A 22,420-nucleotide genomic window follows, 5' to 3' on the forward strand; every position below is an offset into this window, starting at 1 on the left:
GAAAAAAAAAATGCACCCTACTGTAAAACATTAAAAAGTCTTTCAGTCTCTCTTAGTAATCAAAGAAATGGAAATTTGGAATTTTTCTCCTCCAAATTGCAAATCTTTTTATATAACCTTATTCCCAAATAAGGTAAAATCTTCATCACATTTATTTTCTGTCTGACTCTTAAGGTTGTTGAAATTATATAGAATTTTATATAGCCTATTTTAAGTATTCAACAGTGGCATCAAAGTTCTAATCACATTATCAATAATTAGTTTACATTGGTAATTCTTCATTGTTCACCACTTTCTCACATATGGTATGTTTTTTCTCAAATTATTTTATTTTTTTGTATTTGTCAGTGTTCTTAAGTACCTCCACTTCCTACCCTCTCATGTAACCCCTTATAGATTGGTGTACTTTGAGTACTTGGATATCTACACATACCGTTTTTCACTTTTATACAAATAATTATTTGATCATGCAATTTTTTTATAAGTCTGAAAACATTGCTATATTATCTTTCATTTGATGTTGAAAATGAGAAATCTTAGCAGTCTGATTCTTTTTCTCAATAGGCAATCTGCTTTTAGTCAGCTAATTTGTTTTCTGGCTGGAAACTTATAATCTTTTAATACTTAAACATTTGAATTTGGGCAAGTTCATTGGCCTATATCTGAGTGTGTATGAGTGTGTGGATTTTTCATAGTATTTTTGCCTAGCATTTAGTGAGTCTTTTCCATGTGAAGACGAGTTTTTCTTCAGCTAAAGGATCTTTTCTATTTTTTTTTTTTTGGTTATTGCTTCCATTTAACCCACTATGCCCTCATTCTGGAATTCCGGTAACTCTGAGATTGGATATCCTGGAACAGTGGTTTTTATTTATTTATTTATTTATTTTTAATTTTAATTTTAATTTTAATTTTAATTTTTTTATGATAGTCACACAGAGAGAGAGAGAGAGAGAGAGGCAGAGACACAGGAAAGGGAGAAGCAGGCTCCACGCACCGGGAGCCCGATGTGGGATTCGATCCCGGGTCTCTAGGATCACGCCCTGGGCCAAAGGCAGGCGCTAAACCGCTACGCCACCCAGGGATCCCTCCTGGAACAGTTTTCAGTATAGTCTATTTTTTTCTCACAATTTCCATTTCTTTGTCATTTTTACCTCTGTCTTAAAAGAATTTTTTTTTAATTTTAATTTTTATTTATTTCTTATTTTTTTTAAAAAGAATTTCTGTAGTTGGATTTCTAATATACTAATTTGGCTTTTAGCAATCCATGCTCATTTTAATCTATTTTCTCCCTTTCTCAAGTTTAAAGATTTTCTATTTCTAATAACTCTCATTTTCTATTTGCTCCCCTTTTTATATTGAAGCCTGGTTGGGTTTTATCAGTATTGGTAGTATTTTGATTGCTGGGAATATCAATTACAAGTTGATTGATATTAATTCCTGTTTCCAACATTGACTTTTTTTTTTTAGGGGCTGTTTACATAGTTTGCTTAGTTTGGTTCCCTTGCTGACTTCTTCATAGGATCAATGAGTTTTGTAGCTTGCTCATATTTTTAATGAAGTTCTTGAATAACCAGTGATGTTGGCTGAAAATGGGATACCTCAGCAGCCCATTTGTGAGTCACTGGTTTTCTTCAGCAGATCTTCCCCTCTTAAGCCAAAGCAGATAGCCATGGGACTTCAAAGGTAAGCTTTGTCCTTGGTGTGGGGAGAAGGCAGGAACATGTCAGAAAATGGACTTCTCTTAAGTATTCAGTCCATTTTGCAGCAAGTCCAGCAAGTAAGCTTCTCCAGCCCCTGCTGGAGACCACGGAGGCTGTGAGGGCCTTGGGTGACTAAGCTCTGTTTTACCTAGCATTCTGTCCACAGTGAGTTAATAAGCAAGTGAACTGAGACTGACTCAGCGAGATTCTTCACATGCTACTGGCAGTGATGATGAGGGTGTGATAAGATGGACAGTTTTTTACATCACTGGTAAGACTAAAAGTATACATTTTTCTGGAAAGTAATTTGGTGGAGTGTGAAAACAGGCTTTGAAAAGGTCTGGTCCCATTGGTTCTTACATTTCTAGTGGTATATCTTAAAGAAATAGGGAAATGAACATAGATGTATATTCAGAGATCTTAACTTCCATGTTATTTAGAATAAGGGGAAATTGGAGACAATCTACATGTTTTATATAAGAAGCATGGCCAGTCATGTGAGTTATGTAGCCGTATGATGGGATATTTTGCAGCCAATTTTAAAATGCCTAATGGTATGGAGAAATGCTCGTGATAGAAGCTGAATGAAAAAAATCAGGGTATAACATTTTATGCATAGTATGTTTATATATGATAAAAGGCCAGAAGTAACATGACAAATTGTTATCAGTGATGGGATTCTGGGTGACTTGTGTTTTCTTTTTAAAACTTTGTTTTTAAAAATTTTTTTTACAATGAGTCTGTATGACTTTTATAATCAGAAAAAAAAACTGTAAATGTTGTTAAAATATGTCTCTCCACACACACTACACTGCATCAAAAAAGACTTCTGCTTTTCAGAATTTGCAGGCAAAGAGTAGTTTGCGTTAGGGTTGAACTTGCCAATTATCATAATGCGCAAATGGATTTTAAATTCTCCTGCCTTTTACATTGTGTAGGATGCATAGCTGCTGTTGCCAGCACTGGCATATGAGCTCCAGCGAGGCCCATCTGCTGCTCCAGCGTAGCTTGGCTGACACAGATTTATTTCATTTCATTCTTTAATTTGGCAACATTTCGTTTTTCCTCATTATCATAGCTGGGATTCAGCACCAGTATTACTCATTTTGTTTACCGGTTTGTTGTCGTCTTTTGTCCCATTTTGTGAAGACTAAGAAGCCAACAATGGGAATTCTGTCTTATGGAAGCATGGGGCTTGTCTTTCGGGACCTTGGGCAGGTCTTGCTGAAGTGTGCTCGCTCTTTCTGACACTTGCGAGCCATTTCAGTTGTTTCGATTAGTAGAAGCCTTCATGGTATTTCTTTTCAAAGAGCTTAGTCGTCGTCTTCTCCCTGCCCCAGGAAGATTTGGAAATGGATCCAAATAGAAATTATAAACATTAGCCTTGAGCTATGCTCTCTCCATCTGGTGTTCAGTACTTTTTTTTTTTTTTAACTGAAGACTCATGTTGCTTGTTTAATCTTCATCACTACTGCAGAAGCCAGAGGGGTGAGATGTCTCTTCTGCCCTAACCAACCTGCACTTAAGAAGGAATTTTCTTCTGAGCTGTTGTATTTCAGAAAACACTGGGATAGTGTTCTAGAGCACTAAGGATTTACTCAAGTAAAACTGTAGAACTGCTAGAGTCATCTTAGAGGTTTCTTAGCTAGATTTGTTGGGATAGGATAGCTGCTGCCTGAGAAGCCTCTTACAGCCTGATACTTTTTGTTGAAGAGATGTTCTTTGTAAAAATTTGTGCTACTTTTTTCTCTAGGTTACCCTGAAGAGACTTATCCAATTTATGACCTTTCAGATTGCATCAAGCGTAGGCAAGAAACAATCCTGGTGGATTATCCTGACCCCAGGGAGCCCTCTGCTGAAGAAATAGCGGAAAGAATGGGAGTCCTAGAAGGTGAAGAATCAGACCATTTGGGTTGGGAAATACCCACTGACCCCAGAGCCCATGAGGAGAATTCTCTTACCTCATGTGACCCAAAGCCAGAAACCTGTTCCTGCTGTTCTAATGAAGAAGAGGATCCCGCAGTCTTGGCAGAGAATGCTGGATTCAGTGCAGACACTTACACTGAGCAAGAGGAAATCACCAAGGAAGTATGGGCCCAAGACTTCAGAGATGAAGGCCTAGGCATCAGCCCTGATAAAGCACATACAGGTGCCACCTTGAGGAAGCGGAACCCCCAGGGTTTTGAGTTGAAAACTACTGGTTTGGGGAAGTATCCATTACTCTAGTCCCAAGGTGACCTCTCTCTCCTCTGATTTCATCCTTGGCCCTGTGCCCTGAACTTCATTCTGTGTTTAAGTATCTTAGCTAATCAGGCCACTACCATGGATATCATATATCCTTCCTGGTGCTCACACACCTGTCACCTTGTAAAACACCATAGCAATTAGTATGAATACAGTACAGCTTCACTGTCTCTTCATGCTTTCCCTCCACCAGAGTTGATCCACTGAGTAAATATGTTTGAGCTATTGTACACTCAGGGGCAGAGGTCTGACTCTTCATGCCAGGAATAGCAGATGGTTTACCTGTGAACAAACATCAGTTTATACATCATGAGGACTTAACGTTGCAAAAGTGAAGGTTTCAGAGTCCGAGATGCCTTACTCTGCAGGCCTTGGGCAGGTTAGTGGTCCCCTGATTCAAGAGAACATTTTGTTAGTGGGTATGATGGGGCCAGAGGCAGGGTAAGCCTCCGCTGTGTGAACTGAAGCCCCTTCTCAGTGAGGGCCTTTTTAGGAGCACTGTTGCTGCCCCGATCACCAGGGAATGTGTCCAGAGACCTGTTGGGAGACTGTTACTCTGGTATTGCTGGATCTCTAGCTTCCTTTATCCCTGTTCTGTTTCACAGAACTGTCAGCCCAGAAGCACCTTTGTACCTCTGGCCTTCAGTGGCCAGAGGGAGCTTTAAATAGACACAGTCCTTGCCCTGCAGAGCCAGTGCTGGAGGCTGTTAAGGCTACATGAAAGCCTGTGTAAGGGTGGTGCTCCTCCGTGAGACCCTCAGGCCAGAGGGTCAGAGCTAGGGAGAGAATCCATGTACTTAATCACAAGCCTTGCCTAGAAGCAATTTCTAAATGTTGTGCCCTCTGGGAAATCTATTCTTACCACATGAACTGAAACAGAAATGAGGACTGAGCTTATAGACAAAGCACCAGCCTGCAAGGAAAGTTGCAGTGTATGTCTGTTGCAGAGAACCAATATAGCAGTTCCCAGGGGAAGAGACTATTCTATATTCAGGTAACTGGGTCTTTTGAGAAAGCTGGAGGGAAGCAGGAGTTAGGTTAAGACTGGGAGGATTTTGACCAAACTAAAGGCCTCATCTGTAAGGTGCCACCTGTCATGTGTCTTCTTGAGATAAGATGGCACCCATATATCCTGTCGAGTAAGGATGAGTGAATTCAGTTTACATGTAAGACCTGAGAATTTAAAGAGGACACATTTCCAAGATCATCCCTAGTCATGAAATGTGGAAAACTTGAAAACTAAGAAATGATGTAAAGGTAGATAAGGGCTTTTGGAATTCCATTATTCCTGGTCGACTGAGATGCCAGGAAAAGTTTAAATCCCACACATAAGCATAGAGACTGCTGTCAGAAGGTACAGGATCATATTAAGATAACACATCAGTGACTAGTAGGCATTTCTTATTAATAAAATTAACATTTCTTGTTACAGAGAAAAGTCATTGAAGATTGAGTCTGTAGAAGTATATTGCATCTGTGTGTAGAACCTTTGATTCATTTTAAAGAGTACAGCTTAAAATGTACTGGAAATGATCTAGATGTAATGTAATGCCCAAGGTAAAAAAATAATGTAGGTGCTCTTTACTGTTTCGATAAATTGTTTTCCCTGTTATTTCCCCTTCATTCACTGTAAGCGGTTGATTTGTAAGGAGTCCTGGGTCCCTCGTTCCTTTTTTTGCCTTAGTATGTATGGTTCCTTATTAGAGATGTGTGTTTGTTTCTAACTTATGCATTCAGTTATTCATTTTGCAGGCACTGTCCAGAGCTAGCTGGTAGGAACAGAGGCTCAATTCCTCCTTTTAAGAAACAAAAGTTTAGTGTGGAAGCTTTGTCCAATTTGTTTAAATGAAGAATTAACTATAAAAGGGCTTGAGATTGTGACTTTTGCAGGCAGAGAAATGTTGGTCAGGATTCCATCCCTGCCTTTTCTATCTGTAGACTCTTGTCGGCTCCTTACCTGTGCTGAGCCTTGGCTTTCTCCCATCTGATGCAGGAGAGTAGAAGTCCAGCTCTCACACGGTGGGTAGGAGGAATGAATGTGAATCATCAGTGCCAGTAAAACAGCATTTGCCCTCCTACCCTCCTACGTGGTAACTACTCACTGTTAGCTAATTTACTCTTATTGTGCAAAGTTTTACATTGTAATTGAGATTTGGACCCAGATCTACAAGAACACAAAGATCATTTTTGCCAAAGTACTTCCAAGAAGCTTTCCTGGGGAGCTGGATCTTCAGGCATGCTAAGAACTTCTCCAGGTGGCTGAGGAACAGAATGGTCATTCTTGGCAGAAAAGGTGGTATTGGATGAAACAGTGACAAGTGTGAAAAGTATATGGATGTTCAGGTATTTTTATGAGGCTGGTACATAAGGTGTTGTATAACCAAGTCTTTATTTTGAATGTTGATCTTTGGGAGAAACTGGCTTATGGAACTAGGTCCTTCCAGAAGTACTAAGAGCTCTGGATGGCTCTCACTGCCCAAGCTCTTGGCTGGCTTATACAGCAGGGATATATTAGCATATTTCTATTTCAGAAATGACTGATGTATTCATCAGTCATTTAGATTAGTACTTTTTGGATTTTCCAAAATTATTTTGTCCTTCAGAGAGAACAATTATATGTATATACAACCTGGGATGACCAAAATCATAGGACTGGCTTTTGTTGTCATGTGTGCTCTTTTCTTAATGTCTTTCTTCTCAAAAATGGTCTGAACTGTGAGCCTGATCAGGTACTAGGTCCTCAGTGATCTTTGAGCACCGTGCACAGTGCTCTGTCCTAGTTCTTGGGATAAATAGCCTTGGAACTAAGGGCCTCACCTTATTTTCCTGTCCATGGTCCTTTCCTGGAACCATGCTTGGTCAGGTGGGTGAACCAGTCAGGAGAGCCTCTTTCCTGGTCATAATAGGAGCATAAGGAAAGTGCCTTGTGAACTCCAGGACTAGCGGTGCACATGCTCTAAAAAACTAGGCCCAGGGGCAGCCCGGTGGCTCAGCGGTTTAGCACCACCTTTAGCTCAGGGCCTGATCCTGGAGACTCGGGATTGAGTTCCGAGTTGGGCTCCCTGTATGGAGCCTGCTTCTCTGATCCTCTCTCTCACTCTCATGAATAAATCTTAGAGAAAAGAAAAAAAAACCCACAAACTAGGCCCAGGAAGGAAGGCATGTTGAAGAATGGAGGTATTTTTAACTGTTAGAAGAAGTGGTCTATGAAAACCACTCTCTACTTTCTATGGTTTAGGTGATCAAATAACCCATGGTCCAAACTAAGACACCTTGAGAAAAGGTTAGAACTTTAATTATAATTATGCCAGGACAATAGGTATAAACCAGGACTGCCTTGGATATATGGTCACCCTGGCTATGACTATTTAAAAGATTTGTCTTTAACCTGGCCACTAACCCAACAAAAATCTCTGATAAGAACTTGCATATGGTTTCCCACAGAGGCAGAGCCAAGGACTTGGGCCATGGTAATGGCAGCATCTTGGCCACATAAAACCTCCAAATTGAGGGTAAAAAAAAAAAAAAAAACTCTGCTTACTTTTGTTCCTAAGAACCAGTCCCCACCCCCCAGGCATACTTCGGTTAGAGAAGCCCTCTGCAGGAATGCGTAGTTTAGTTCCTAAGTATCTTCTATCCTTAACTATTCTTCAGCCCTTCTCAGCCTGGTATGTGGCCAGAGGGAGGACAGCTTCAGCCCACGTGATAGTGCTTCTAAAGCTGTCAACCCTTCCAATCACCGCCCCCCCCCCCCCCCCCGCCCCTTGCAGGCTCTTAGGACAGACGGAATGAATGGTATAGGAAAAACTTATAGGTAAGAAATGTTTTTTGTAGGAGAAAAAAAAAAGTGCACAGCAGTGTTGAAACAGTTCAAGTTTAATTTGTTGCTATATGGTCTGTACTTAGACAAACACTAAGTTCTACAACATACGTAATGTCAACATGGGAAAATACCAATTTTGTCATTGCACATACCAGTAAATAAATACATTTGCTCAAGAATACCAAAGAGTTTATTCAAAAAGTCACTTAATAAAAGCACAGTTTTGCAAGTTTGTCTAAAACTCCAGATAATTTTGAACAAAAATAAAATGACCACTCCAGAATAGGAAAAGACAATCTTGTGCAAATGGACATACACATTCTAGGCGTTAGGAAAACTGGCTAAATGGATGCTCCCAGCAAGAGAAGTGCCGCCCACCCTGACCAAGTCCCCTTTGAAACTCTGCAGGATTAAAGAGGCCAGAGTCAGGCTTCCCTTTCTAAGCAACTCGAAATTACACTCCAGGAAACTCTGGATCTTGGCCTAATCTGCCTGGACCTTGATAGGGAAAGGGGCAGGAGGACAGAAGAAAGAGATGTGATGTGTTTCTTAGGAAAGAAAAAAAAGGCACAGTGATGAGCCAGAAAAGATAGTGATGAAAGCAAGGATCAATTTTCATTCACCCTGATTCTTACTGAAAGTTTTGACAGCCCCACCTCCTCAAGTTTGTAGATGAAAAAAACCTAGAAAACCTAGAAAAATCATGTGGTTTGCTCAGAATCACATAGCTACTAAGTGCAATAGTGCTCTCTATAAGACAACTTGCCTCTCAACTTGGTCAGAAAGTTATATCTATCCCAACACTTCTGCTATGCCTCTCCCCCCATATCCTGAGATGACAGAATTGCAAACTGGAGGTACAGACAGACAGGTAACCAATACACTCAAACAAGAGCCCATCCCTCAGCCTGTTCCTGGGGGTGGCTACGTTTCAGTACTGGGCACCACAACACAGCACTCAGCTATCTGGAAAAGTGTGCTCTGAGGGCCACCTGGCATCCTGAGGTCTCAGCTGGGGCAAAGAATCCTAGGGAGGGGGAAGGCCAGTGTTACTGCGGTAAGGGAAAACTAGGGACTCCAGCTAGGAGATAGAATTTGTGCTTGCGTAACAGCCCTGGCCAGCCCAGCATCTCCGCTCACTGCAGACCCCGCTGTGAGGAAAGCGTGCACTTACTAGGTTTGAAATCCTCACCATTGCTTATTAAATTTAGAACGGCCTCTAAATGCAGACTTACTTAGAGGTAAATGCTCCATTTCCAGACAAGCTTCTGCTTCTGTAGTGCTGTTGCCCTTTTTGTTCCTGAAGGATACAGGCTCCAAAGGTTCTCTTCAGCTAGTGATTTTCACATTCTCTGGTTTCTCACACCTGTCTCCAGCAGGATCTGGACCTTTACCTGCTCCTTCTGAACTAGTGTTGTGATTTTTAAGGCACATTCACTAGAGTATGTTCAAATCCATCCAAAAGCATGCATGTGTAACACACCAATTTCTTCAGGTAATGCAAAATGAAACTGAAAAACTAAAATTTCTTGGATGGTATCCTCCTAATCAGAATCCTTGGGAGAAAGAACTGGTACTTTCCCACGTTTACTTTCTGATCAAAGAGCATGAAATGAACAAAATCCACAGGTGATCATAACATCCTTATTCCTTTCCTACTCATCCTTAGAAATAAGATCGTAATAAGAAACCTCAGTTGGTGATTTGCAGATTGCCCTTTTCCCCAAGTACACACAGACACATAGACACACAGACAGACACAGAGCACCTTGGAGCCAGAAGGAAAGAAAAGCTAGAATTGGAGAAGAGTGGGGAAGTGAACATCACTGCTCTACAGAAGAGCCGTTTGGGCAAAAAGGGTGTGGAGTTTTGGAGTGTGGCCCCAGGGGGCAGTGACAGAGGAGCTGCCCAGGCCCCAGCTGCCCGCCACCGTTAGGGCTTACTCATCCCATCATCCAGTCCCCTGCCCACTCAAGGAGCATCTGAGTAGAAGGTATGAAGGGTAAGAGCTCTTCCTAGGGAGAGGCTGAGCCCAGGTGGTCTCCAGGGGCCCTGGCAGCTTTTTGAGTCTTTGGGCCCATGGCTAGGAGGCCAGTGGTCAGGCAAAACCAGCATCACCAGGAAGGGGGTCTGAAGAACAGACCTTGTGAAGATGGGTCTCGAGCAGGTGACTCAACTGCTCTTGCCTGTCACTCAGTGCCCAACAGAGTTTTGCTGCTGAGCTGCCTTCCCCATAGCCAGGCCGGGAAGCTCAACCCATGTTCCTGATCCCACCAAGCTATCCAACCGCCCTGCTCTCCTGCGTACTTGACAGAGGGCAGGGTCCAAAAGTTTGCCATTGTGCTTCTACCTTTTCCATGCTGCCCCAGGATTACCTCCCTGTCACTACACTCTAAAATCAGCCTGTCCCACTTTAAAATTATAGACCCAGACTTTAGACATCTACTTTCCATCATCCTAAACTTCAGGTCTCTTCCCAGTCAGAAGAGAGAGCAAGCCAGCCTAGGGCTGTGAGAAGGAGGATGGCACACTCGCCGGGAAGTGGACTGGCCCCAGCATAAGAAAGTCTAGAGCCCTCAGATGACCCCAAGAGTGGTCCAGAGTCTAGACCAGTGGAGGGGCCTCTCCACAGATCCTAAAGATCCTTGCTTTAAGCACTCAACACAGCAAATCTTCAATTATAAGGAAATGAGAACACACTACTTCTACTTAGATCAAAACAACTCCACCTCAATACAGAGCCTCAACAGAATGTTTAAGGTAGACTTGAAAAAGTCTCCACACAGCCTTTCCAAGTATATCTCCTCTGAAAGGAGGAACAACTGCTTGCCTCCCACTGATCTCTGACCTCTGTCTGGGCAAGGAGCCTCTGCCAGGGTAAGTGACAGACCAGCCAGGGCTTAGCGTTCCTACATCTTTGGGGTAGAGGGTGCCACCCAAGGAAGAGGATGGACGGGAGAGGTCAGGCACCTCACCCATCACACCCAAATAGAGAAAGGGACCACAGCCTTGGGAAGGCCGGCCCTTGAGGAGAAGCCACACCCAGAGCAGTTCTGAGCAAACATGCTCAAGAAGCTTTCAGTAGGGAACTACCTCATTTCCCACCGAAATGGTTTCAATTTCCTACATCAACTCCAACATTTCTAAGTCTCTGTCATCAGGCAAAAGGGGGAGGGCATGCAGACCAGGTCCCAGGAAGGCCAGAGAACCAGAGAGTAGTTTCCCAGGGGGAGGGAAGGAACAAAGAAATTGAGGGAGCGGAAGTTCTGAACTCTGCCACTGACCAGTGACGTGACGCGGTGCAAGTCCCAGTTTTCTCAATGTGCTTCACCTAACAGGACACACTGGACTGTGAGGCTCCTGCCACCTCTCCTTTCTAAAATATTCCCTGCTCTTCTTTACCCTGCTCCATTGCCACCTTGGAAGAACCACATATACAAATCCTCAGCAGCCACGACCCAGGCTGACCACCCTGGGTGCTGAAGCACCAGGAGCTAGAACTTCTTCCTGGAGCATGCTACGTCCTAGGGATAGTGCTCTACCAGCTAGAGGCCCAGACACGCCTACCTGGTGCACTCTGAGGCTGGTGACTCGGGCACTGTGTGGGAGTCGCTCAGCAGAAAGCTCCTCAGGCAGCTGACAGGACTCCTGACATAGCCCTGGTCCAGGGGACCTGTTCCAGGAGCCTGTTCCGCATGCTGAGCCTGTGTCCTGCAGGGCCTGTCCTCTAAAACCTCTGGCTTCAACTGCCTCTGTGCAGAGAAAACCTAGAGAATCAAATGGGTGGGAACCCTCGGCTGCCGACCAATTCCCATAGCCAGAGCCAGGCCCCCACGGTCCTGACAAGGTCTTGCCACTCATCTACCTTTCCCAAACCCCCATAACTTCTCCTAGCCTGGCTGAGGCCTTCTGAAATCAGAAGACTTTCTGTAGTTAGCAAAGGACCTGCTAGCTAATCCTAGCCCTTCTACGTAAAATTGATGTACCCAACACACACATGCACACCGTGCCCTGCACTGTGGGGGCCCTACCGTCCCGGACCCCTAGGCTGAGCAGATGGCTGGGCCACAGCAGCCCTGCGTTGTGCTTCCTCTCCCTCTATACTTCCCACCTTCCCAGTGTAAAGGCTGCCCAGCTTGGCAAACATGATCGCAGCAAGATACTAACTCAAGAGTGGGGATGTGTGTGCAGACCTTGGGGCATGGGAAGAATGCACTCTGGTCCCTTCACACACACACCTCCCCCAGCTCGTCCTCTGTCCCAGCAGTGGAGGCAGAGGAGCCAGATCTCCCTTGGCCAGGGAGCCACCGAGAGCCGAAGGTTCATCTGGCAGGAGGCCTATGTACAGAGGGTAGGCAGGGCTGTCTCTGCAGGCAGGCAGCTCCACTCCAGGCTGGGCAACCCCAAAGGGCCCAAGGAGCCCTCTACTCGCAGGCCAGCTTGCTGTCAAAGCTGGACAGGGCGATGGCAAAGGCCTGCAGTGCACACAGTGGGTAGTTGTAATCCATGGTGAACACGTCCTCTGCTACACGGCCAAACTGCATCACGATGTAGTCCGCTGCAGCCAGGCACGGGCATGCACACACACACACACACACAGGACAGAGCAGGGATGGTGCAGGGGAGGAGGGACACACACACTCAAATCACAAGTGGGAAGCGAAGGTGAGGAGCAGAGATGCCCAAAGGAGGTCAAACAAGTGGGAGAAGTGGTGGGAAAGAGGGAGAACACAAAGGAGAACAAGAGGCACAGGAATATCAGGAGACAGAGAAGAGAGAAAGTCCGTTCAGAGGGTATTCCCACACCTGAGACTCTGCTGAGTCCACGGAATCCAGGGTCAGGGCTCTAAGGAAGGTTCTTCCAGGGGCCCCCCACCGTCCCAGGGTCAGAGTCCTTGACCTGCGATGGAAGCCGTATAACCCACGTCCTTGAGCTTGGCCTATAAAGGCAGGGCTGGGTGACCTGACCCCTGAGCTAAAGGCCCTGGGTGTCACGGGGACCGTAAGGAGTAAGGGCAGAAGCACTCACGGTCATTGCCGTGGATGATCTGGAAGTTCTTCACAGAGGCCTGCGTGACGCGCCCGTGGAAGTTGAGTACATAGGACTGTGTGTCGTCGTTCCAGACCGGGGTCTTGTTCTGCAGCTCGATGATGCTCTCTGTGTTCTTGTTCTGCCAGCGGGCCAGCAGCGTCTCATGCTCCTGGGAAGGCAGCGTTGCCGCAGTCAGGCCCGGCCCCGAGCCGGGGCAGCACCACCACCCGGGGTAGGATCCCTAGTTTCCCTAGACCTCCACCTAGAGCTCGGGCTCTTATGCCATGTGCCCCCGCCCCACCCCCAGCAGCTCAGTTCTGCTCCCAGACGTGCACCCAGACGCCGGGGCGGCAGCAGGCGGGGTTGGGGGGAGACTCACGTTTCGGGGCCGGATAGAGACTCTCTCGTGAACCATGTTCATGCCTGGGACAATCACGCTCATCTTCCGTGGCCCCTTGAAGCCCAAGACGTTTGTCTCCTGGGAAATAGAGAATGCAACAGTGGTGCCCCTACTTACCTACCAGGGACTCTACTTACCTACCAGGTGGAAGGGACTAAAGCTGATGGGCTAGTCTGTACCACTGCCACCTGAACGTCTAACCGGCATCTCTAAAGTTTACTTGTCTGGAACCGAGCTCCCGAATCTCTAAGCTCCTCTTAGTCTCCCTGGCTTCAGTTGACAGCTCAGTTCTTCTGTGTGCTCAGGTGATGTATTTGAGTCGTTCTCACAACCCACTTCTGACCCAGCAGAAGATGATGTCAACTCTACCTTCAGACTCTCTTGAATGTGACCACTTTTTTACCAGCACCTCTCCACCCGAGGTCACAGTAACAGCCATCACCGGGATTCCTTATTTCTGACCTTGCCCCGGCCCCGTCTGTTCACAAAGCAGCAAGGAGGCCCGCTGTCACAGCTTTTGCCTCCACTGTTCACTCAGGTTAAAAACTGAAGGTCTTACCTTGACTGTGAGGCTCCTGTGGTACAGCCCCTCTCCTCTCCCCGGCACTTGCCCCCCTCGCCACCCCCCCCCGCCCCAGATTCCCCAGGCATGCCAGTCACAGGCCATCAGCACTGGCCGTGTTTCCCACTATGCCTCCGTGGCTGGCTCTCCCCTCCTCCTGGGCTTCACCCAGGTGCTACCTCAGGGAGGCCCTCCCTGCCATCTGCACGAAAAGCTCACACACACCTGAACATTTCACACCCTTGCTTTACGGTCTCTTCTTCATGTTTATCAGGAACGTTATTTTGCTTATAAATGTTTTGTTTTGTTTTTTTTTTTAGCTTGTCTCCCTCACTAGGGGTTTAGGTCCCATAAGGGTATAAATCCATGTCTCCTGTTTACCCCTCTCCTCGGTGCCTCGGGGCTCAACAAGCATTTGAAGAGATTCGGGCTGCCTCCCAAAGGTGACCAGCAGGTGGCATCAGAGGCTCACACAGAACAAGCTATGGCTTCTCCAACTGGCCCCTAAGAAGTACCCATGCCCAGGTTAATGGGGGTACCGATCTCTCACTTTAAAATAAGGTAGAGAAATTCCCTGCATTTACATTCCAGTTTGGTCACTTAGCTGTGACACCGGCAAGTGACCCAACCTCTGAGCTTCAGCTTCCTCATCTATATGAAAGAAGGAAATAGGACTGAGCTCTCAGGTCAGGAATTCCGTGAGATGATTACGCGCAGGGCCCAGGCACTGAAGGGAGGGGTAGAAGGATGTACCAACAAGAACTCAGGCCTCCTGCTTCCTTTCCTGGAGACTCCCAGTCTGGGCTGCATAGAGCTCAGCCAGGTTCCCCGGAGCTCCCGGAGCAGATGGTCATCTGTGGGCTGAGCTCTGAGGACACGCATGGGCCACTCCAACACAGGGCAGCCCAACTCTGTAAAGTGCTGTCTACTCACAAAGACCGATGGGACAGCTCACAGAGTGGGCAAGTCCTCAGTGTCATGTCTAACTTGGGAGACCAGAGACCCAGGAATGCACAACTCACGTAGCACACGGCTGCCAACTCCTGACGCAAGGTTCCACTTTCCACAGTCGAGGATGATGCCTTCTGAGGATTGACTCCATTGTCATAAACAGTGAACTTAGTGCCCATGAGGTTGGACCTGAAGGGACAGGCAATCAATAGATGATCATGCACCCTCTGCCCTGGGGCAGGGAACAGCTCAGTCTGCCCCAAGAGAAGCCTGCAAAATTCTAGGTTGGGCCAGGAGCAGACCGGGAGCCCACTGCACACTGAATTCCATCTCTGAAGGTGCTTCATGGGCAGAAGGCCTGGACTTGCTCTGAACAGAATCAGTGGGCATCTTAGTTCAGAGAAGGAAATTCCAGGAGATAAATCTGGGTTCCACAGGTTTCCCTGGAGGAACAGGAGCGTTCCCCTCCTGGGAGGCGAGCAAGCAGAAGGGCATCTGGCAAGACCGTAGAGGACACTCACCATCCCATGGAAAGTGGAGATGACCTCCTGTCTCGGGTCCAGCCTGTGACTGTTGATCCAGCCCCATCTCTAGCATTAGATCCTTGCCTCCAAACTGGACTTATGCTCCCCAAATCTGGCACTCTGTTCCCCGAGGCCTAACTCAGAACCTTCCCTCAACCCCAAGCTTGCTCTCTCTTCCCTCAAGGGCTCACTCACAGCCCTTCCCTCTGGCACTGACCGTGGGGCATAGGCCAAGGCAGCTCTTCCCTGGTGGCCTACATCTTCAGTGACTTCCTGAGGTCTGACCTGTCCCTCCTGGTGGGCCTGTGTCCTACTTGTCTAGAAGCAGCTCGGTAGGGTATGTGAGCTCCATCTCCAAGTGTGCTCTAGGCTGGCATAGACCTGGGCCTATGGTTGGAGCTGATGGACAGAGAGGATTCTAGGAGAGGGTCTGACCCCGACCTAGATCTCCCTCAGGGACAAGACATGCCCTCTCTGGAGTGTGGCCCTGCCTTCCCCCCGACCAGCTTCCTGGGGGAGCACTAGTACCGCAGTTTCCCGATGTAGCTGTCCCCTCCTCGAGACAAGTCTGTTGGGTCCACAGAGATGAGGTAATTGGAAGTTTTACTCTTCTTTCTCTTCCTTCCCGCCAAGAGGAACACCTTGGGGAATGGAGCAAGGTCATTTGAAGAGATTCGGGCTGCCTCCCAAAGGTGACCTCTTTTCCAGGCCCAGCCTCTGGTCAGGTACCATCCTGGGTGCCACTCCCACCCACGCCTCTCCCTGCTTCAGCTCCTGAGTGTATGCACGTGTGCTACACGAACAAGGATGCCCCAGTAAACACAAAGGTATGCCCTAGCCAGGCACGGAGACTTCTGTCCCTCTGGTGAACTGAAAGGACAGTGCTGGACCTGAGGCCTCCAGTCACATTCCAGCCCACAGCACCTCAAGCCTGCCTAGGTGAAACCGCAGGCTCAAGCCAACCTCACCTTCTTCCCATCCTCGCGGTCCAGGTGCAAGAAGTAGGTGGGGTACATCCCCCGGTCCATCCCCTTCTTGTCCCGCGTAATGCGGCACTTGATGGTGATACCTTGGGGGGCCGGCCTCAGTGCAAACTCCTCGAGATCCTGGACCTCAACATCTGCCGAGGGTTCTGGGGCTGTCGGGCTTGGGGCCGAGGCTGCCTCCTACAGGGGAGAGACCCCGAGCAACTGCAGCTGGTGGTCTGGGATCCAAAGCTGCCCCCTGATATGGTGGGAACCCATCTTGCAGGGTTCCTGGGGCGTGGGTCTGGCCATCCTGGCCCTGGGGTCAGCCATTAGCTAGCTAGCTCCTTGGCCCTCCCCCCACCTCAGCAATCCCTGGGCAGAGATGGAGGACGTGAGCAGGTTCTCCGGGCCATCCTGTCCACTCCTGGCCAGGCTGAAGAGAAGGGGAGGCAGGACAGGAGGACAGGAGGGACCCACCCAGAAAAGCTCCTGAGAGTACCTAGGCCCGGTGCTGAGAGAGCCAACTCTCCATTTCTTCACTCCCATTCCCCTCCAACCTGGACGATCGGACCTCTGAAGCCTGCTGTCCACACTCCTGCTGGGCAGGGAAGTGCCTCACCCTGGTGGACTTCCTGCTGGTAGCCGAGCTGGGGCGGGTGTTGCTGTTTAGCTGGGAGGAGCTGGAGCTATTTTCATCCTCCTCTTCCTCTTCCTCTTCGAAGCTCATGCTGCTAGAGACACCTGGGCCAGGCAGAGGAATGGGAAGGGACAAGTGGTCACACACACATGCCCAGATACCCATTCAGAAGCCCTGAGTCACCCGTACACACACGGCCATATGTACACACGTGCGTACACACACACACACATCCAAATATATGCAAGGACACGTTCTCTCAAGGGCATGCATGAGCTGAGGTGGGTCACCATCCCTAGGGGGTAACCCCCTCTCCCCTCCCCAGCTTTAGCTCAGTCCTCCCAGGACACCCCCCTCTGCAGCAGTCAGTGCCCATCTCCTGGGTAGCGAGGCGTGAGTGGAGCGGACCCTGCGCTGGGAGGCTTCATTTCTAGTAGAGGCTCCGGCGGCCCGTGCCGTGCAATCCGGCTGGAGGCGCCAGCTCCCTCCGCGCCCAGCCTGCAGTGCATGGCCCACGGGCTCCTCCCCAGCTTGCCTGCAGCCTTCGGCTCCACAGGTCTCCCCACCTGGAATGCTGCCCCCAGCCTCACGCTGCCCCAATGGCCCTTTCTCCAGGAAGCTGGCCCTGACCTCACCTCTTGGGACCTGTGGCACTGCCGGGCTTCGCCCTGCCACCCTGTGTTGGTGGGTCCCTGGGGCAGGGCTCATGGTGGGGAAACTCTCTGGGCAGCAGGTTTCCCAGGAGGACCTGCCCTGTCCCTTGGCATTCTGGCCTGGCTCCCCGAGCTCAGCAGATGTTGGGGAAACACTCTGTAAGAGGACCTTTCTCAAAGAAACTAAAGGAAAAGGAACTCTGCCTCCAAACCTGCGCGTCCCCGGGAACAGGAGACGGAGGCGGCGAGACAGGGCCGGGCTGCCCAATGGTTGCTTTCCCTAGTTCACGCTTTCCCTAATGTGGCCTTATCAGGGGCCCCTATGCCCGTTGCTCACGGATCTCCAACTGTGCCCCCTACCAGGGCCATGTTTCCCAAGAGGGGTGCACCTGAGAATCTGGGACTGAGCTTTGGGGGTGTCACTGAACCCCCACGGGGCTCACCCTTCCTCTGCATCGTGGCACGGAGGTCCTGCCCGCTGGGCTGCGCGCCCCCACCGGCTGCCGTCTCCCCCGCGTCCTGGGCGTGGTCCGACCGGCCCACAGTCAGGATCTGCACCGGGCCTGGGGCCTCAGACTTCTCTTCTGCCAGTACTGCTGGCCCGCTGGTGCCTGCAGGCCACGGACACTCCTGAGTCCCGTGGGGGAGGGGGTGGGGTGGGGGAGGGGGGAGAGCCCGGACTCCCAGACACCCACCCTTGCAGTGGGTGAGGGATGGGGGGGGAATCCTCTGCAAAATTTTATTTGCAAAACATTTTTAAAAAACTAATGACTGCCGTCAGCCTCTTAATGATTGATAAGCTACAAAGGGACACGGGCTTCGTTTCTTCTGCTGTCCCCCCAGATTAGTCGCTGAGGGTCGCAGTGCCTCGATCCCCAGGCAGAAGACAGCCATCTACAAAGCCAACTGCACGGTGAAAGAGACAAGACGGCCAACAAGGATGGATCACGACCACGGCCAAGGCCACCACTCGCTCGCAGACGCGGCCAGCTCCTGGTTGTCAGCGCTGATCGTCTCTCACACGGACAAATACACACAAACCGTAACTCACAGACATCGTTCAAAACATATGGGGGCCTCTTCAAAAAGACGGGGGTCGGCATCCATGCTCCTTCCCAAATGGAAGATCGCTCATCCCATCTCCGTCTGCCCAAGGTGCCCACGTAACAGAAGGCCTGGCCCACACAGGTGGCAGCCGCCCTGCCTGGCTAGGCTAGGCCCCAAATGCTGCAGGGAGCTCCAGAAGCCCAGGAACCCTGACACAGCACTGTCCAACCAAGTCCCAGAGGCCTGGGAGTCACTGCCCATGCCCAAGGGATGGGGACACAAACAGGACCTGTGGCAGGAGCCACCTTAATCTCTAGGGATCTTTGCTGGAGAGAGAGGAAGAGAGAGAATAGACTGGTCTGGGGGCCCAGCAAGCAGACTTAGGACTAGAACAGAGTCAAGAAAACCCACATGGCCACGGTGAGAACCGCACACGTGTGGGGCAGGCTGTTAGGGAGGCAGGGAGACCTGCCAGAGGGAGGGGGGTGCTCAGGTGGGGTGGCAGAGGGACTTCCTGGGCCGTATACAGTCAAGTGCACCTCACTTCCTGGCACCATGGGGAGCCAGCCCAGGAACCCCAGGAGCCACATGAAGCCTGAGGCAGCTGGGTGAGGGCCTGGGTGCCATCTGTGCCTTCACTGAGGCTTCCCACTCCATCCTGTACCTCCAAGTCTGGAGGGGAAACCTCCCCCCAACCCTCCAGTGGGAGCCAGGCCTCCTGAGGAGGGCTGTAGTGGAGGCCAGCCAACCTTTGTGCTTCCCCTTTTTCTCCTTCCTGGAGGCCCCGCCCTGGCCCCCCGTTGCCGCTGCTGCCTTGGTTCTCTTGGCTGAGGCTGGTGCTGTTGGGCGGGCAGCTCCCAGCTGTGCATTGGTAAGCGAGTCGGCCTCTTGAACTGCTCAGGAGAGAGCCCAAAGGAGGGAGAGGGAGGGGGGAGAGAGATAAGGGGGGGAGGAAGGAGAGGGAGAGATAGAAAGAGAGACAGACATGGGCCCAAGGTGAGACCAGAACTCCAGTGGAACTCACTTCTCAGCACATTTCCGAGGGCCCCACCACCACACAAGCCCTACAGGGGCCTCTGTACCACCCATCTCCACAAGGCAAAGGCGCCCAAGGCAGGCCGGGCTGGAAGGAGGTGGCTCCCCCAGCCCGGTGTGATCCAGTCAAAAGGCTGACCCACACCAGGATCAACCTAGAAGCACTACAGTCAAAACTCTGGACCAGCAAACTGTTTAAGCCTGGGAGAATGTGGGCCACTCACGGTGGTGAAGACAGACAAGGCTGCATCTCCTAGAAGAGCCAGAACTAGTATGGCCAGCACTCCAGGGAGCCTGTGCTGGCCCACATGGGACAGGCCCAGGGGAGCCTGGGATGCCCCGCTATCCCCCCCCGCCCCCAAGCAGGAGACCAACTCCGGGCTACAAGGGGCTGCACACACTGACAGAGTCACAGCTGGGTGGCCTCCAAAGTCTCCACACATCAGAACTCCAACCTGCTCCAAGTCTTTGAACGACTTCTCATTGCTCATAAGATGAAAACCAACATTCTCCTGCAAGTCTGGCCCCTCCAGCTCCCTTCCACTTGGCCTTAACTACGCACCCCTCATCTCTCAAGTACTCCAAGCCCCAGCCCCACCAGGCTCTTCACACTGTACTCCCTCCTGCCACCGGGGCTTTGCTCTAGTTGTCCCACTGCCTGGGCTGTCCTATTGACGTCGGCCCTCTGGCCCCAACTAAACTCCCACTCGACCTGCAGATTCCAGCTCAGGCGTCACTTCCTCAGGGAGGCCTTCCCTGGCCCTAGTCTGGGAGCAGGTTCTCTGCTGTTCACTTACAGAGCCTGGTTTCTTCCTGCAAAGCACACCTGTGACTACCTGTTTAACTCCCCGCCCCCCCAGACCTTCAGGTCCCTGAACGAACAGAGACCACACTTTGTGCTTACCCAGGACCCTCAGCCTCTAATCCAGAGCCTGACACAAAGTGACCCCTCAACAAATATTTAAGAAGTGAATATATGAACGAGCATGGTCAATGAAAAACTGCCTGCCGGGGTAAACCGCTCTGACTCAGGTCAAACTCCCCCATCATCCTCTGGAAATGGTGCCCTTGTGTTTAACGCCAAGAGCCAGCAGAGGGCAGAGCAGAGGCGGCTAAAGCCGCAGGTGGGGGTGGGCGGTGCTCAGGTCAGAGCCCCGGAGCAGGAGCAGCACCACCCCCCCAAGCCCCCCAGCCCCCTTAACCCCCCATGGCCTGGAGTCTCGGTGGCGGGGATCAGCGTTCAGCTGACTGGACCGCGGAACACACCATGGCAGCTTCAGTTTGCAAAGCCCCAAAACAGAGATTTCCTCGACTTGACAAAGGGAGAAAATTGGCCCAGAGAGGGGAGGAGACTTGCGCACAGTCACGAGTGAGCAGGTGCCCCACAGGGGCGTGACCAGAAACAGTCTCCTGACTTGGGTGGTACCCACTCTGCAGGGGGGCTGCAGTCTTTCTGCAGGCCTGGCCCTGCCCCGGGCACACAGTCGGTGCTCAAGAGACACCTGTCAAAGCAACTGCACAGCAGTTACTTCTGCAACTCCCAAGGCCTCCGGATGCCCGAGCGCATGCAGGGGCCCCAGCCTCCCTGGGCCCGCAGCCCTCTGCCTGGGCTTGGAGGGGGTTCTGGGCCCGAGCATTCTCTGATGGGGAATGGAGGAGCCCTTCACCTGCCCCGGCCGGCAGGAAATCCCCGGGGGGCCCCAAAGCAGTGTCAGGGTGTGAGGCCAGGGCACCGGGGCCTCCCCAGGCTGCCCCAAGGGCAGGCCGTACCTTGGTAGCTGGTGCTGCCGCTGCTGCTGAGGTAGGACTCCACCAGGGGGGCCTGCTCCTCCGACTGCCGGGCCCGCCGGCTCTTGGGCCGCCCGTCCGCATTGGCCTGCACCATCAGGGGCTCTTGACGCTTCTTCTTCTGCTTCTGCTCCAGCAGGGCCCGCTACAGAGGCACCGGACAGGCACAGAAGTTGGCGGGCCCTGAGAGGGCAGCCTGTCACTTCCACCCAGAGGGCAGGCTCCCGACGGGGACCAAAGAGAAGGCCCTGCTCACTCAGCTCGGTCCTAGAGGTTGCAATGGGGTCCACGGCCCTCTATGGGCCACGGCTTCATGCCCTCAGCACCTGGAGACTCAGGGTCCAGGAAAAGGAGGCAGAAGTCGGCCCAGGCAGCTGCCTTGGCAGGACCACGGCACAGACGTCCAGTGCTCTGACTACAGGGACCCAGCTGCCTGCCCGGAAAAGCCCTGGCTTCTGGGGCAGTGCTGATGCTGAGCTGGTAGAGAGCTTGCTTTCTTCTGCAAAAGCCTGTCCTCACCCCCCACCCCCATTCCCACTAGCTTGGGTCACCTCCCGGAAAGGAGACAGTCCTCCCTCTTCACCCTTGGAGATTCTGGCCAGAATGGTAAGTGCTGACTGTCCGGCCACGTGGCCCCGGCCCCACTCACCTGCCGGTCCAGCTTCTGCTGCCTCAGGTTGCTGCCCTCATCATCTAAGACACTGCGGAGGGAGAGGGGGGCACTCAGGACTTGCCCGTAGGCTGCCAGGAAGGAGTCCAGAGCCCGCCCCTGGCACATCTGGGTTCTTTAAACCTCTCTCATCATGACTCCCAGGTACACAGGAGAGGCAAGAAGGGTGGAGCCACTATCCGGCTACAGACAGAGGTGTGTGCTATATCTTTGCCACCTTAGGAGCTTTCTCTTGCTGGGAACCCCACTGATCCACGGAATTAGCTCAGCCCGGAAGTACAGGAGTAGACTTTCCCTTTGGGCCTACGAGCAGGGACATGACTAAGACCCAGGGAAGCCTGTCCAGAGGCATCAGGTGCAAGCGAGCCCCAAGGCTGGGCTTCAGA

The 22,420-nt window shown here is 50.7% G+C and overlaps 2 protein-coding genes across 16 annotated transcripts in view; one reads left to right on the plus strand and one right to left on the minus strand.

Moving 5' to 3' along the window:
• The window catches only part of RIC3 (RIC3 acetylcholine receptor chaperone), a 56,385-nt gene extending 48,389 nt beyond the window's left edge, over positions 1–7,996 (plus strand). For 7 of the 10 annotated variants that reach the window (XM_026008313.2, XM_072725697.1, XM_026008312.2 and 4 more), the window contains one exon: positions 3,454–7,996. In XM_026008313.2, the coding sequence (XP_025864098.2) occupies positions 3,454–3,926 (473 nt within the window). In that variant the 3' untranslated portion in view covers positions 3,927–7,996. The remainder of the gene's footprint in view (positions 1–3,453) is intronic. The other 3 variants (XM_026008315.2, XM_072725696.1, XM_026008314.2) reach the window with 1 other exon arrangement.
• The window catches only part of TUB (TUB bipartite transcription factor), a 63,302-nt gene continuing 48,684 nt past the window's right edge, over positions 7,803–22,420 (minus strand). For 3 of the 6 annotated variants that reach the window (XM_072725699.1, XM_072725703.1, XM_072725700.1), the window contains 11 exons: positions 22,014–22,065; positions 21,347–21,509; positions 19,291–19,434; positions 17,938–18,105; positions 16,824–16,945; positions 16,205–16,402; positions 15,765–15,877; positions 14,784–14,901; positions 13,179–13,277; positions 12,797–12,968; positions 7,803–12,325 (listed from right to left, as the gene is read on the minus strand). In XM_072725699.1, the coding sequence (XP_072581800.1) occupies positions 12,192–12,325; positions 12,797–12,968; positions 13,179–13,277; positions 14,784–14,901; positions 15,765–15,877; positions 16,205–16,402; positions 16,824–16,945; positions 17,938–18,105; positions 19,291–19,434; positions 21,347–21,509; positions 22,014–22,065 (1,483 nt within the window). In that variant the 3' untranslated portion in view covers positions 7,803–12,191. The remainder of the gene's footprint in view (positions 12,326–12,796; positions 12,969–13,178; positions 13,278–14,783; positions 14,902–15,764; positions 15,878–16,204; positions 16,403–16,823; positions 16,946–17,937; positions 18,106–19,290; positions 19,435–21,346; positions 21,510–22,013; positions 22,066–22,420) is intronic. The other 3 variants (XM_072725701.1, XM_072725704.1, XM_072725702.1) reach the window with 2 other exon arrangements.

The sequence above is a fragment of the Vulpes vulpes genome, chromosome 11 (assembly GCF_048418805.1).
Source record: "Vulpes vulpes isolate BD-2025 chromosome 11, VulVul3, whole genome shotgun sequence".
Lineage (NCBI taxonomy): Eukaryota > Metazoa > Chordata > Mammalia > Carnivora > Canidae > Vulpes > Vulpes vulpes.